This window comes from Salminus brasiliensis, chromosome 1 (genome assembly GCF_030463535.1).
Source record: "Salminus brasiliensis chromosome 1, fSalBra1.hap2, whole genome shotgun sequence".
Classification (NCBI taxonomy): Eukaryota; Metazoa; Chordata; class Actinopteri; order Characiformes; family Bryconidae; genus Salminus; species Salminus brasiliensis.
Genome location: NC_132878.1, coordinates 66,244,798 through 66,256,833, shown reverse-complemented (window position 1 = coordinate 66,256,833; position 12,036 = coordinate 66,244,798). Strand labels below are relative to the sequence as shown.

General features: G+C 40.5%; 3 protein-coding genes across 4 annotated transcripts in view; 2 read left to right on the top strand and 1 right to left on the bottom strand.

Moving 5' to 3' along the window:
• The first annotated feature begins 707 nt into the window (after window positions 1-707).
• naa20 (N-alpha-acetyltransferase 20, NatB catalytic subunit) lies at window positions 708-3,947 on the top strand. Its single transcript, XM_072687068.1, has 6 exons — window positions 708-832; window positions 1,458-1,482; window positions 2,087-2,177; window positions 2,308-2,443; window positions 3,379-3,524; window positions 3,609-3,947. The coding sequence occupies exons 1-6, from the start codon at window positions 780-782 to the stop codon at window positions 3,692-3,694; spliced, it is 537 nt and encodes a 178-aa protein (XP_072543169.1). The 5' UTR covers window positions 708-779; the 3' UTR covers window positions 3,695-3,947.
• Window positions 3,948-4,015: 68 nt separating this feature from the next.
• crnkl1 (crooked neck pre-mRNA splicing factor 1) lies at window positions 4,016-10,573 on the bottom strand. The gene is made up of 14 exons (XM_072687055.1): window positions 10,405-10,573; window positions 9,337-9,489; window positions 9,151-9,242; window positions 8,896-9,054; window positions 8,539-8,705; window positions 7,976-8,154; window positions 7,692-7,862; window positions 7,110-7,301; window positions 6,794-6,853; window positions 6,611-6,691; window positions 6,273-6,512; window positions 6,053-6,154; window positions 4,722-4,970; window positions 4,016-4,476 (listed from the first exon to the last, which is right to left on the bottom strand). The coding sequence occupies exons 1-14, from the start codon at window positions 10,450-10,452 to the stop codon at window positions 4,129-4,131; spliced, it is 2,241 nt and encodes a 746-aa protein (XP_072543156.1). The 5' UTR covers window positions 10,453-10,573; the 3' UTR covers window positions 4,016-4,128.
• Window positions 10,574-10,627: 54 nt separating this feature from the next.
• cfap61 (cilia and flagella associated protein 61) overlaps window positions 10,628-12,036 on the top strand; it is a 41,082-nt gene continuing 39,673 nt past the window's right edge. For both annotated transcript variants that reach the window (XM_072686946.1, XM_072686939.1), the window contains exons 1-3: window positions 10,628-10,704; window positions 10,973-11,121; window positions 11,881-12,031. In XM_072686946.1, the coding sequence (XP_072543047.1) occupies window positions 10,979-11,121; window positions 11,881-12,031 (294 nt within the window). In that variant the 5' untranslated portion in view covers window positions 10,628-10,704; window positions 10,973-10,978. The remainder of the gene's footprint in view (window positions 10,705-10,972; window positions 11,122-11,880; window positions 12,032-12,036) is intronic.

The window sequence follows — 12,036 nt, the reverse complement described above, 5'->3', positions numbered from 1 at the left end:
ACCAGAACGGACAGATTCTTTTAAAGGAGCTTTGTCCACCTGATCTTACACAACCCCACCTATGTATACCTGAGGGAAAACCTTTCCAAAGACTCAGTCAGATAGAGCCAGAGGGGGAAGTATAATGAACATGTGGCGAGTATGCTCCTTTCATAATCACGTCACCTGTCTTTTTCATTGTTCTACAGGTAAAAATAGGCTCTGAGATTCAAGAGTCAGGTCTAGTACACTTCTGTTTAGAAGGAATAAAAACAAGACATTAATCAAATATAAAACTGTCTCAAATTTCAAAAGTGACAAACACATCTCAAAGCAGCTAACTTAACATAAATACCTGTAAATAGATGATTACAGAATATATTTATATATCATTTAATATCATCACAAGTACCTTGTGTCGTCTACTTTAGCTAACTTAAAGCTGTGCTGTAGTTATTACTGTATGGAAATAACAAAAGAAATAGTGTCGAGAAAAAAACTGTCATAACTTTATAATATTTTCTTGTTTTAAATAAATAAATAATAATAAAAAAAATCTTAGATATAGTAAGAAATTCATAGAAGCAGGTGTTGCTCTTCACACAAGAAAAGCTGGCCAGGCTTGACGAGATGCCTGAAGAACCTCTCGCTAGCACCTGTAGTTATTAAGGGTGCTGTTCAGACGCAGTTTGCTCTCCGGTCGCCAGGCGGCGTCCTTTCTATAGCGCTTCAGTTTAATGTGTGGGGACTGTAGCTAGGTACAGCCGGCTAAGGCTAATTTTCCAAAAAGAGCGGAGGCAATGACAACATTACGGGCTTTTAACTGCGACGACCTGTTCAAGTTTAATAATATGTGAGTAATGAGAGTCTGTCTGTAATTTGAGATGCTCTACCTGAGCGCGTTCAGGAGCCAAGACCACCAGGAACGAGGGCTGGCGGAGCAATGCTAGCTAGCTAGCTCGCTCGGTTAGCAATGCAGCTAAGGCAACGACTCGTATTATTGGTCTCTGTAACTTCACTAAGGTCTTTTTCTGCTCGGTTCGGTCAGTATGAACCGTGTATCCCAACATTTTAAGATATCTGCGTATTTCGGAGTAAAGTTCACTGATCTGTAGAGTCGCTACAGGATTTTGAACCCAGCAGGTCTTCGGGTGTTTTTTGCTTTATTAGAATATTTAGCTAAAAAAAGAAGTCTGTAAGACGGCTAAAGATATGTATGCTGACACAGGAACTAAGCCCCGTGTCCTCCAGTAACTAGAGAGGAGCTGTCTCTGGTGGGATCATGGTCAAAGGAGCAGGAGCTCCACTCCACCTTCAGATCAATCACAGACTCCTAGCTATTAAACAACTAGGCAGGCTCAGTCTTTATCCAGTGATGGATCATGTAGCTAGTTAAAGAGTGTGCAGCATAATTGTGTCTAAGGTTGTTCAGCTATATCTAAACCTTTATCTTCTGTTTTTGTTTTGTTTTTTTGCAGAAATTTGGACCCTTTAACAGAGACCGTATCCTTTCTGTGGTGTTTGTGATGTTACTCAGCAGGCACAGACTGTGAGTGGCATGTGCACTGAATGTCCACGGGTTTGTAGACCCCCATTCTTTTTAGTGTTTCTTCTGAAATGAAGGGTAACGATAAGAGGTTTCTTATTAGAAAGACATTACTAGAAAGAAAGTAAAAAATAAGGGGAGTCTTGATGTTGGATGAGTAATTTGGATCACTCCTTCAGCTCATCTCTCTCTCTCTCTCTCTCTCTCTATATATATATATATATATATATATATATATATATATATATATATATATGACCAAAATTGAAGACAAGACTCAGAGAAATGATTAAAATAGTTGCCTGGAATATTTGCTAGTTGGTACTTTCTATGAAGATTTTACAAGCTGTGTGTGTGCGCACAGTTAAATGCTTGCATCAGGAATAGGTACTCGTTTCTGTAGTTGAGTTCCCAAATGAGAAGGGCTGTCTGAATACAATATAGGGCAATTTTCCTGAGCAAGCTTTAAGCCTTGTGGTGGAAAATGTAGTCCATGTCTAAGCTTGAGCGATGCACCTTTCATACCCATGCAGTCTCCTTCCTTAACCATTTGCTTTACAGTATGGAATTCCCTTTTACTTGCAGTATCTGGCACATTGGCCAGAGTATTTCATTGTGGCAGAAGCTCCAGGTGGAGAGCTGATGGGTTACAGTGAGTCTATTTTTTAATAACAGAATTTAAGGTTTTGAGGCAGAGTTGATATAGAAGAACATTCTTAAGCTAGACAGATAATTGAATGTCTTGGAACAACTTCATTACCCCTTGTATCCTGTTTCGGAAGTCATGGGAAAGGCTGAAGGCTCAGTTGCGCGGGAAGAGTGGCATGGTCATGTAACAGCACTGTCGGTGGCCCCTGAGTTCAGACGACTGGGGCTCGCTGCCAAGCTTATGGAAATGCTGGAGGAAATCTCAGAAAGGTATTGTCAACTATAGATTTGTATAATTTAATACAGACAGACATTAAACAGTACAATTGAGAGACGGGAGCAAATCGAGTACTCATTTTAGTAGCGTTTTTTTAAATATTTTAAATTGAGACTATAATTGGTCATATCTTTTACTTAGATTAAAATGGCAAGCAGTTGATTAATGCCATTTTAGCCTGACAGTTCCTCTGCCTACCAGTATTAACAGTTAGCCAAGTTAAACTAAAACCTGACTAGGTCTTGTATTAGTTACACTGTTGCTGTGTTTACAGTAGACAATCAGAGGAACAACCCATTAAGATTGACACTTGTGCAGTCAGTTGCAGCACAGCATCAACTGGATGTTCAATTCATTACGAAATTCAGATGCTAGGGGCAGTGGTGGCTCAGCGGTTAGAGCGCCGAGATATCGATAACAGGGTTGTGGGTTCGATTCCCGGGCTCGGCAAGCTGCCACTGTTGGGCCCTTGAGCAAGGCCCTTTACCCTCTCTGCTCCCCGGGCGCTGGAGTTGGCTGCCCACCGCTCTGGGTGTGTGTGTGTGTGTGTGTGTGTGTGTGTACTCACTGCCCCTAACACGTGTGTGTGTGTGTGTGAGTGTGTGAGTGTGTGTTCACTACCAGATGGGTTAAATGCGGAGGACACATTTCGCTGTACAGTCCACACTGTAGAGTGACAAATACGTGCACCTTTACCTTTAAATGCATGCAAATGAAATCCTGGGGTCACCAGTCATCTATAACAAAACCTGAACTTTATTAAACACACTTGATTTGGATTCTTCAGTTACTGTAGAAATATTATTTTTCTGTCATCAGTAAAATTAAACTGAATTTTCCCGTCTCGTTTTGTTTGATGATGTTAAGGAACTTTTTCGTCATTCATGCTGTTGAGTAACACTGACGTATGTGTGTTTCTCTCATGCAGGAAAGGAGGATTCTTTGTTGATCTTTTTGTCCGGGTGTCCAATCAAGTTGCTGTAAACATGTACAAACAGCTGGGCTACAGTGTGTACAGAACCGTAATAGAATATTACTCTGCAAGCAACGGAGAACCAGACGAAGATGCATATGGTAAGTTATTTCACATTAGAATCAGAAGATACTTATTGTCCCAATATTAAACCAGTCACTGGAACTATTTTATTTGCTCTGCAGATATGAGGAAAGCATTATCCAGAGACACAGAGAAGAAGTCCATAATTCCACTGCCACATCCAGTCAGACCTGAGGATATAGAATAACACCGAACAGTGGCTCTCTGACTCCCTCTGTACCCCATATTGGGAAAATAAAGCTGCAGGTTGTCATTCTTGCCTACAATATTTCTGATGAAGCTTCCAGTTGATTGTTTGTATAAAAAAAAAAAGTTATTGTCAGAGGGTCACTGCTTTGTACACCTTATTTAAAATGCGCTTTTCTTGTTCTACCCTTCCCACAGCTGTAGATGCAGGAAATATTCACGTTTTAACAAAAGTCATTAAAAGATAGACAAATGCTTGGCTTGAATTGTTTTTAACAAGATCAGCAAAGACTGATCTGATTTAAGTGACAACTGCATGAACTGACAACATTTTTTTTCTTTTTATTTTGTTATAAAAGAATAGTTGGGGGGGAGGGGGAACATGAGATCACATCAGTCCTGGGCAGGAGCAGTGGTAGAGAAGGCAAATGAACTTTAGTCTTTCTCTGCAGAATCTTTCTCTGCAGTCTTCTCACTCTCTTTTCTGCCTTTATCATTCTCCTCATCACTCTCACGGTCACTACTACTACTACTGTCGCTGTCATCCCGATCATCATACTCAGTTGTGCTGTCTTTAGTCTCCTGTACTTCTGTTTCCTCTTCTTCTCTTGGCTTTGAAGGGCCACTCCCGTCCTCTTTTTCTGCCTCTTGTTCCTCCTGTGGCTCTGGCTGCTCTTGTTGTTTCTTCCACATTTTGGCCATTGCCAGCAGTTTGAGGTTGGGCTGGTTGGCTGCGTCCTCGGGGAAGATGTAATCATAATACTCCTCCCACCCTGCATCAGACTGGAGGACAAAATAATAATATTAAGTGCCAGAACACTCAGAAAGGTCATATTATGTATGATCATTGCACCCTGTTTACTATGACCTCTATGTGAAGTATGAACTCATCCCAGTAATTCCAGAGCTACATTTGTGAATGACTTTAACCGTAAAACTATCCAGACACTGTGCTGGGGTTCTTACTAACATCCTAAAAACTGGAAGATACACTGTACAGTCTGTGTGTTCAAGGCCAGCTCACTCACCCCATCCTCTGCTGTTAGCTTCCTCCTCTTCTTCACCTTCTCTGGCAGCAATTTCCTTACTCTGTCCTTGTTGGCAAAGGTACCAAACTCATGCTCAAAGTCTCTCCAGGACTCCAGTAGCATCAGTCTCTCCTCCTTCTCCTCACAGTTCCGCAAGCTCTTATTGGCTTCTTCATACACCTGTCTGCTCCTCTGAAGCCTGTCCTCACTGTCCACTGAAAGTTCGAATTGGGCAAAACTAATCCAGACCTGCATAAGAAAGAAATGTGTAGAGAAGTTAAACCTGTTCCTTTAGTAAACAAGCAGATAATTTTAATGTGTAGTATGCATCAATTGTCTTTTAGATTTATAGATAATTATTGCTATTCATTAATAGTAAATTACTTGCAGGATAAGATACAGAACAATACTTCTTTCCAGTCATGTAAATTATTTTACCCTAATACTGATAGATTCCTCAGTATTACAGCAATATTACACTACATTTCAAAGTAAATATCCCTTCATAATATTACTCCACTACTTTCTGCATTTTTGTTGCTACTCTTACATAAGCGAAAACTGAACTAACCAAACTTATTGTACCTTTCACTAAACCCTGCCACTAAATACAGGTTTTCCAATGGTAGCTGCAACAGACAATATCAGACGCTCTATTCACTTATATATACAAAAAAGTACATTTCTGATTAATGCTATTTTATTTAATAAACCAAACATATTAGCTATTGTAAAGCATTTTCTATGTGTGCATCAAATAGAAATAGTCTAAATAGAAATGGTAAATAATAGTAATAGTTTAAATGACAGTAATTCTAAGATCACTCCATACATTTAACTACGGTACGTAGACAGTTTACTTTGTCCGCCATATGACCTCGCAGCACCACGCAGCTGTTAATCCTAATCTGACAAACCAAAACCTACTATAAGCTCAAAACAGGGAACTGTAAATTCTTGGAGAATTGGTTAACCATGGCCAAGTGTAAACTGTTTTGAGAAGTAGTTAACACAGCCTCTGTGCTGTATGTGTTCTGTGTTTTATGATTAGCTACAGACTACTCCTTAACTTAAAAAACAACAACATTCATCATTTAACCAAAGGGTGCCTAGACTTTTGCACAAGACTAGAACATGGATGGACGAATCCACAGAGAACCTGAGATGTGCAATGGGTAAGAACACATGTGTTGAATATTACAAGTAAAAGCTAACAGCACTCCATGAATCAAAGAACCAGCTTTTCTGTTCTACTGTGATAAAATTAAGTATCTGGAAGCCATCTACTCCTTTAACACATCTGTGAGAAACACTGACTGAATTGTCCTTACCTTGACATGCTGTGTACGCTGCAATAGCCTCTTATAAAGTCCTCGTGTGTTGTCATACTCCTCCTGCTCAATCTCAAAGTCAATATAGGACTTCCACAGCACCTGGACATTTTAATTAGGTTCAGTAAAGGACATCAGAGATAACTTTGCTTGAATTATGTGTAAAGATCCACAAGTAAAGGCACAACTGAAGATGAAATGAACTACGCTGACAGATTACCTCCGGCATGTCCAGCCGTAGCTGACCAATGGCCAGCTCAAAAATGGCACGTGCTCTTTCTGTATCACCCAGGATGGTTTCCAGCTCGGCAAATTTGATCCAAGTGGTGCAGTTTTCTGAAGCGAACTCCAAATATTTCTCATACAGTTTCCGGCAACGGTCAAACTCTCTCAGTTGCAGTTCCAGCTCTATGTAGCCCTTAAATAGCTTGTTTTTTGGGCATTTGCCTATGGCCGCACCCTGGTGTGAGAGTGGACAAGACAATCAGGCTATGCGATTATAGTGTTAATAAAATGGATATCAGCATATTAAAGAGTGTAAAAAGTGTAAAGTCTAACCAGGCCTCGTCTGGCATTCTGCAAGTTCTTCTGGCGAATTTCAAACTGGGCATACAGCAGCCAGATTTTGGCAAAGGTAAACTGTGAAAAAGAGAATACTACAATAAACACATCTACAAGACAGCTAAATAGCTATGCTATATTACACTGCACCTTGGGAGTAATAACTTTTGTGGCCTGTACCTTTTTGTGAGGGATAAGTTCTAGACATGCCTGATACACCTGCCGTGTCCTTTCAGGATCCTGCCATGAAATGAAGAAGTCAGTACACATGCTTCATAATACTATATCATTTACAGCACATACAGTGTTTTAATACTGTCTATGATAGACTACTGCATAAATATACTCTAGTCACAGTTTTGTATTTGGTGTATCTTCACAAAATGTACCAAAATAACTCTTTGTGGTCAGAGATCTACAACCCTGCTAAAAGACAGGTCACAATGAGTTGACTTTGCAGCCTACTTAACCTTCAGACACATGAAGCAGCTCTGACCTTGACCTCCAGTTCCTCATACAGGGCGTAGTTGATCCAAAGGTAAATGTAGCGTCTCCAGTGCCTCTTTTCCTGTATGGGGGGAATGTTAGCAATGGCTCGTTCATACACCTCTCTAACAGTGTCCACATCTGCATCACTCTCCACCAGGCGCAGGTAATCAAACCAGGCATCGTAGTTGTGTGGGTTTGCCTATAAGAGAGAAAATTACAGGTAAATACACACACAAGCACGCATATATAAACATATATACACACACACACACACACACACACACATATCGTATATATACGTAATCAGAGTATTCAAACTCATTTGGGACGCACAATGAACCATATCTCCAGAGGAGCAGAATGTTGAGGTGCGCTGGGCTACTAAACTTTTTTTTTGATTTTACTGAATTTGTAACCATATAAAAAATCAATATTATATTTCAGATCTGTACAAAAAACATAAATATAATAAAGTTATAATAAGTAATCATAACATTTATCATGTAGTTGTATCACCACACACACACACATAAAAAAAAAAAAAAGAAAAAAAAAAAAGTCAAAAAAAGGGAAAAGTCAGACATCTTACCTTGACCTCTTCCTCGTACTGAAATCTTCTTTTGCTGACAATCACATCCTCGATTCCTCTACGGTCTCCAAACTTCTTCTCAAACACAGTGTAGTTCTTGAAAAGCTCCTGTGCCTGCTGTTTGGGAATTCTGTCTAGAGCATACTTATAAATGACCCGAACACGTTCGAACTGAAGAAGAAGAAAGGAAAGGGAGGGGGGGGAACACACACACACACACACTTAACTTCTGGAACAGACAGTAATGGGATATGTATTGTCTGGTCATTTGAAAAGGACATTACCTCTTTTTGCTTCTCTTCAAATTTAGCAAAAGCCACAAAGAGATTTTCATCGATGTGCTCCTCACCAAAGAACTCCACAGCTCTCTCAAACACCTTCCTTCCGTGAGCAATGTAGCCGTGCTTATCCTCAAAACGTGCATATTTGATCCAGTTTTTCACTTCAGGATGAACTATTACAAGTGCAGTGGAGTTAAGGATTGAAACTGTTAATTTGAAATGAGCACACAAATTAATTACACATTTAACACTTACAAGAACTTCGAGCGCTTACAAGAGTTTATCTTTTTATAAAGATAAATATGAATGCCAAATTATGATCAAACCAGCTTTTATTCTCTCAATTTAGTTTTTAAAAAAATACAGGGTTACTGATCTGCCTTTTCATCCATAGTCTATTTAGTGCATTTTACTCTAGGCTGCATTGACTAAGACCTTTCATTATCTTTTGTGAGTGAATGATGAAAGTTTAAAACTTATTCAAACATGCATGTCTTTATGTTGAAGCGTCTGGTGGTTTTGGTGACCATAAACCAAAAAGGTCTGACATGCTAAGATAAGGATATATCTCTCGTAGATGGTGCGGGCTTTGTCCACCTCCTTGTAGCGCAGCTCGAAGTTGATGTAAGAGTGCCAGGCCTGTTCTTCTGGCTCCCACTCCATCCAGCGTTCAAACACCTGTCTGCAGCCTGCTACGTTCCCCAGCATCTCCTCCATGTACGTGTATTTGTACCTGTAAAGACAAACACACCAATTGAATTTCACTACAACCAAACAGAAGCCAATTTAGAAGAATCATCAATCTTCTGTGAATGTTTCGGTTTGATCTTATTGTCTTCTGCGTTCAGTCAAACTTTGGACACCAAACATGTTTTGGCAGAGTAACTGCTCGAAAACTATATGAATGAGAAAAATACTATTACCAGAACTGGTTGACTCGGGGCAGAATGGTTATGGCGCGGTCCCAGATGTTGCGAGCATGATTGACCTGGCGGCTCTTCATCTCCATCTCTGCATATTTCAGCCACAGCGTAACGTTTCGGTGATCTACATCCAGTGCTCGCTCGTAGATGGAGCGAGCTCTTTAAATATGAAATGACAGAAACAGAAAGGTTCATATTCATGTATATAAATCACGCATTTAGCTTTCACTCTAACAGAGTGCTTGATGGTCATACCTCTGGATTTCCTTCAGACTCTCTTCCCATTGCGCGTACTTTATCCAATTGCTTATGACAGTCCGGTTCTTTCTGATATGGTCTTCAAATCCCTTTAGAGCAGATTAGGATAATGATGGTCACGGTTAAAGAGAAGTGTATTAAAACAGATTATGTTAGACCTTTACATTAGTCACGTTCTCTTACCTTGCGTTTTCGTAACTTGTAGTCGTTTAACTCCTCTTCATCAGTGATCTTCTGTTTAGGTGGTGGAGGAAGAAGCTCAAGTTCTCTCTCCTTTGCCTCTCTAAGCAGCTGCTCAGCGGTGATCTGCACCTCCGCTGGGGCTTTATTTTTCACCTGTGACAGTAGAACAGTGCACAGTTAGCCACTAATGGTATGACACATACTACGCTATTACTCACTACATACTACACCATTTATTAGCGATGCCCTTTTCCTTACTGATACAAAATTTCAATCCTGAGGATCAGACAAATGGGTTTATTTTAGGCCTTTTTTCCCCAAAACTCTAATACACCACAGGATAAAACCATGTGACATTTCTGGACAGATTTGTTACAGGACTGGATCAAATCTAATTACTGTTTTTCACTCTTCCACCAATCCATACCGATATGTCATCTCTATTATTTATGTCTGTAGACCCTTCTACAGACAGTAACTCATAAAAAGACTGTTTCTTAAGTCTTCATGGCACAGCCACAAATAGTAGCTATATGCTTTCTCTAAAACTGAGTGTTTAAAGTAGACCCCTTCAACTCATGCTCAGGCTCCTTTCCTGGGGACACTCTTAAAAACAAAGTACAAATACCCCAATTAACTCATTAAAAACAGTGAAAAGCATTATGGCGCAAATTTGATCTGCTACCACCAATAGCTACATAGCACAATGCTGGTTGCCATCTAAGGGTCGTGTTCCAATTCTACATGTGTTCTAACTAGGACACTTATCGAGTGCGTAAAAATGAAAAAGACTCATCAAGCCTGCCCACAACTGCACTTCAGTGTCGAGTACGTTAAACACGTCTTTGTCCCCAGGTAACCTATTGGTGAATGTACGAGGCAGTTTAGCAATAGCACACACCTACTACAGCTCCACTCTTTTAGCTACGCTGGTCCATTCTCACTAAAGTGTCCTAGATAGCGTGCGAGTGTAGAGGCGGCAGGCACAGCAATTGGTACACATCCGTTAGCAATGTTAGCTCTCTAGCTAACAAGCTAGCAAGCTTACTAACAGACACGTAAACTCACCTTCGCCACTTTCGGTATTCTTTGTTTTCCCGCTGCGGTGGACGCCATGCTTTCAGAATATCCGAGACCACAAAACTACGAGAAATATGACAAAGGGACGATTTTTATAAAAAATAAACACAGGAGGCTTTAGCACTCTTCCACCATGGGGAAACTTTCCGCCATTACGTTCCTGGAGAAAACGAACGTGCAACGTAAGTCAGTTACGTGCATACGGAATGACGTATGGTTACCATGACAACAAGACGCCCAGCACTAAACTGGCTCAGCTGAAGTCTTTTTTGTAGCTACTCATTTTGGGTGGGTGATTTTTAATTCCGTTGGATTATGTATTTTTGTTTTATCTCCTGACAAAACCATCAGCTCAGTAAACTGCCAGAAAAAAAGATTCGGCCGTACCGTAGGCACTGTAGCTAGCTAGCTAATGTTCTAGTGGACACTGTAGCGCTAGATAGTGTGGCTGGAGAAGGGCACTTAACACTTAGGAGAGAAATATGAATAACAGACGTTTGGTGTTGACCATGCGTGGCTTTTTCGTTCATTTAATATGGCTAATGTTTCGCTGTAGGTGAACATGAAGACCATCACATCCCCCTCTGGTGAGGTTGAAACTGTGACTGTCAGACGCACCGAGTCCTCCGATGCTGAGCAGATCTGTGAGCTGGTCAGTCCTACAACAGCTGCGGTGTTTGGTAGAGTGAATGTGATCTATCTTCTGTGAGTACTGAATTTTGTTCCTATATTTATGTCAATATGTCAACAAGTTTTATGTATGCTAATAAGCAGCACTGTGTGCATTCACTAGACTATATCAGAAAACCCGCTGTTGTAACGCCACCTAGTGGTTCACAGTGCACAGATCACCTTTTGATGCTACACGCATTACCGCGCCACTACCTTATCAGTACAGTGTCAGTACTGTGCAGAGAATAACCCACATCTGCAATACAGAGTAGGTGTTTCTGATAAAGTGGCCAGTGAGTGGAAGCACAAGGTAGGGGTTTCTAATAAAGTGTCCAGTGAGTGGAAGCACATGGTAGGGGTTTCTAATAAAGTGGCCAGTGAGTGGAAGCACAAGGTTGGCGTTTCTAATAAAGTGGCCAGTGAGTGGAAGCACAAGGTAGGTGTTTCTAATAAAGTATTTAGTGAGTGGAAGTACAAGGTAGGTGTTTCTAATAAAGTGACCAGTGTTTGAAGAATAAGGTTGGCGTTCCTAATAAAGTGGCCAGTGAGTAAAGAACAAGGTTGGCATTTAAAATAAAGTGGCCAGTGATGGCAAGTACACGGTAGGGGTTTCTAATAAAGTGGCCAGGGAGTGAAAGCACAAGGTAGATATTTCTAATGAAGTGGCCAGTGAGTGGTCAATTGACTCCAAACTTGCTGTTAAATAACATTTGGTATGGATTTAGTCAGCAGTACAGATGAATGTGTTTATGTATAACATTTTTATTTGTTATTCTGTTTATTACTTTTCAGGGAGAAGGCTAATTTGGCTGTGACTTTAAGCACAGAAAAAAATCGAATTGTTGCCCATGCTGCTTTCTTGGACCACCCCATTGGTGACCTGGTGGATCAGGCCTCATGGGAGGAGTTCCTTCAAACCCATTTTAACGGCCCAACATTCACAGTAGG

What these genes read in the sequence shown, in the direction of transcription:
- naa20 (XM_072687068.1), top strand. Translation starts at nt 780, where the DNA reads ATGACAACATTACGGGCTTTTAACTGCGACGACCTGTTCAAGTTTAAT. An exon ending in TGGACCCTTTAACAGAGACC is followed by an intron (nt 1,483 to 2,086) that starts GTATCCTTTCTG and finishes TTTGCTTTACAG; the next exon opens with TATGGAATTCCCTTTTACTT. An exon ending in TGGAGAGCTGATGGGTTACA is followed by an intron (nt 2,178 to 2,307) that starts GTGAGTCTATTT and finishes CTGTTTCGGAAG; the next exon opens with TCATGGGAAAGGCTGAAGGC.
- crnkl1 (XM_072687055.1), bottom strand. Translation starts at nt 10,452, where the DNA reads ATGGCGTCCACCGCAGCGGGAAAACAAAGAATACCGAAAGTGGCGAAG. An exon ending in CCGCACCATCTACGAGAGAT is followed by an intron (nt 8,155 to 8,538) that starts ATATCCTTATCT and finishes ACTCCACTGCAC; the next exon opens with TTGTAATAGTTCATCCTGAA. An exon ending in TTGAAGAGAAGCAAAAAGAG is followed by an intron (nt 7,863 to 7,975) that starts GTAATGTCCTTT and finishes CTTCTTCTTCAG; the next exon opens with TTCGAACGTGTTCGGGTCAT.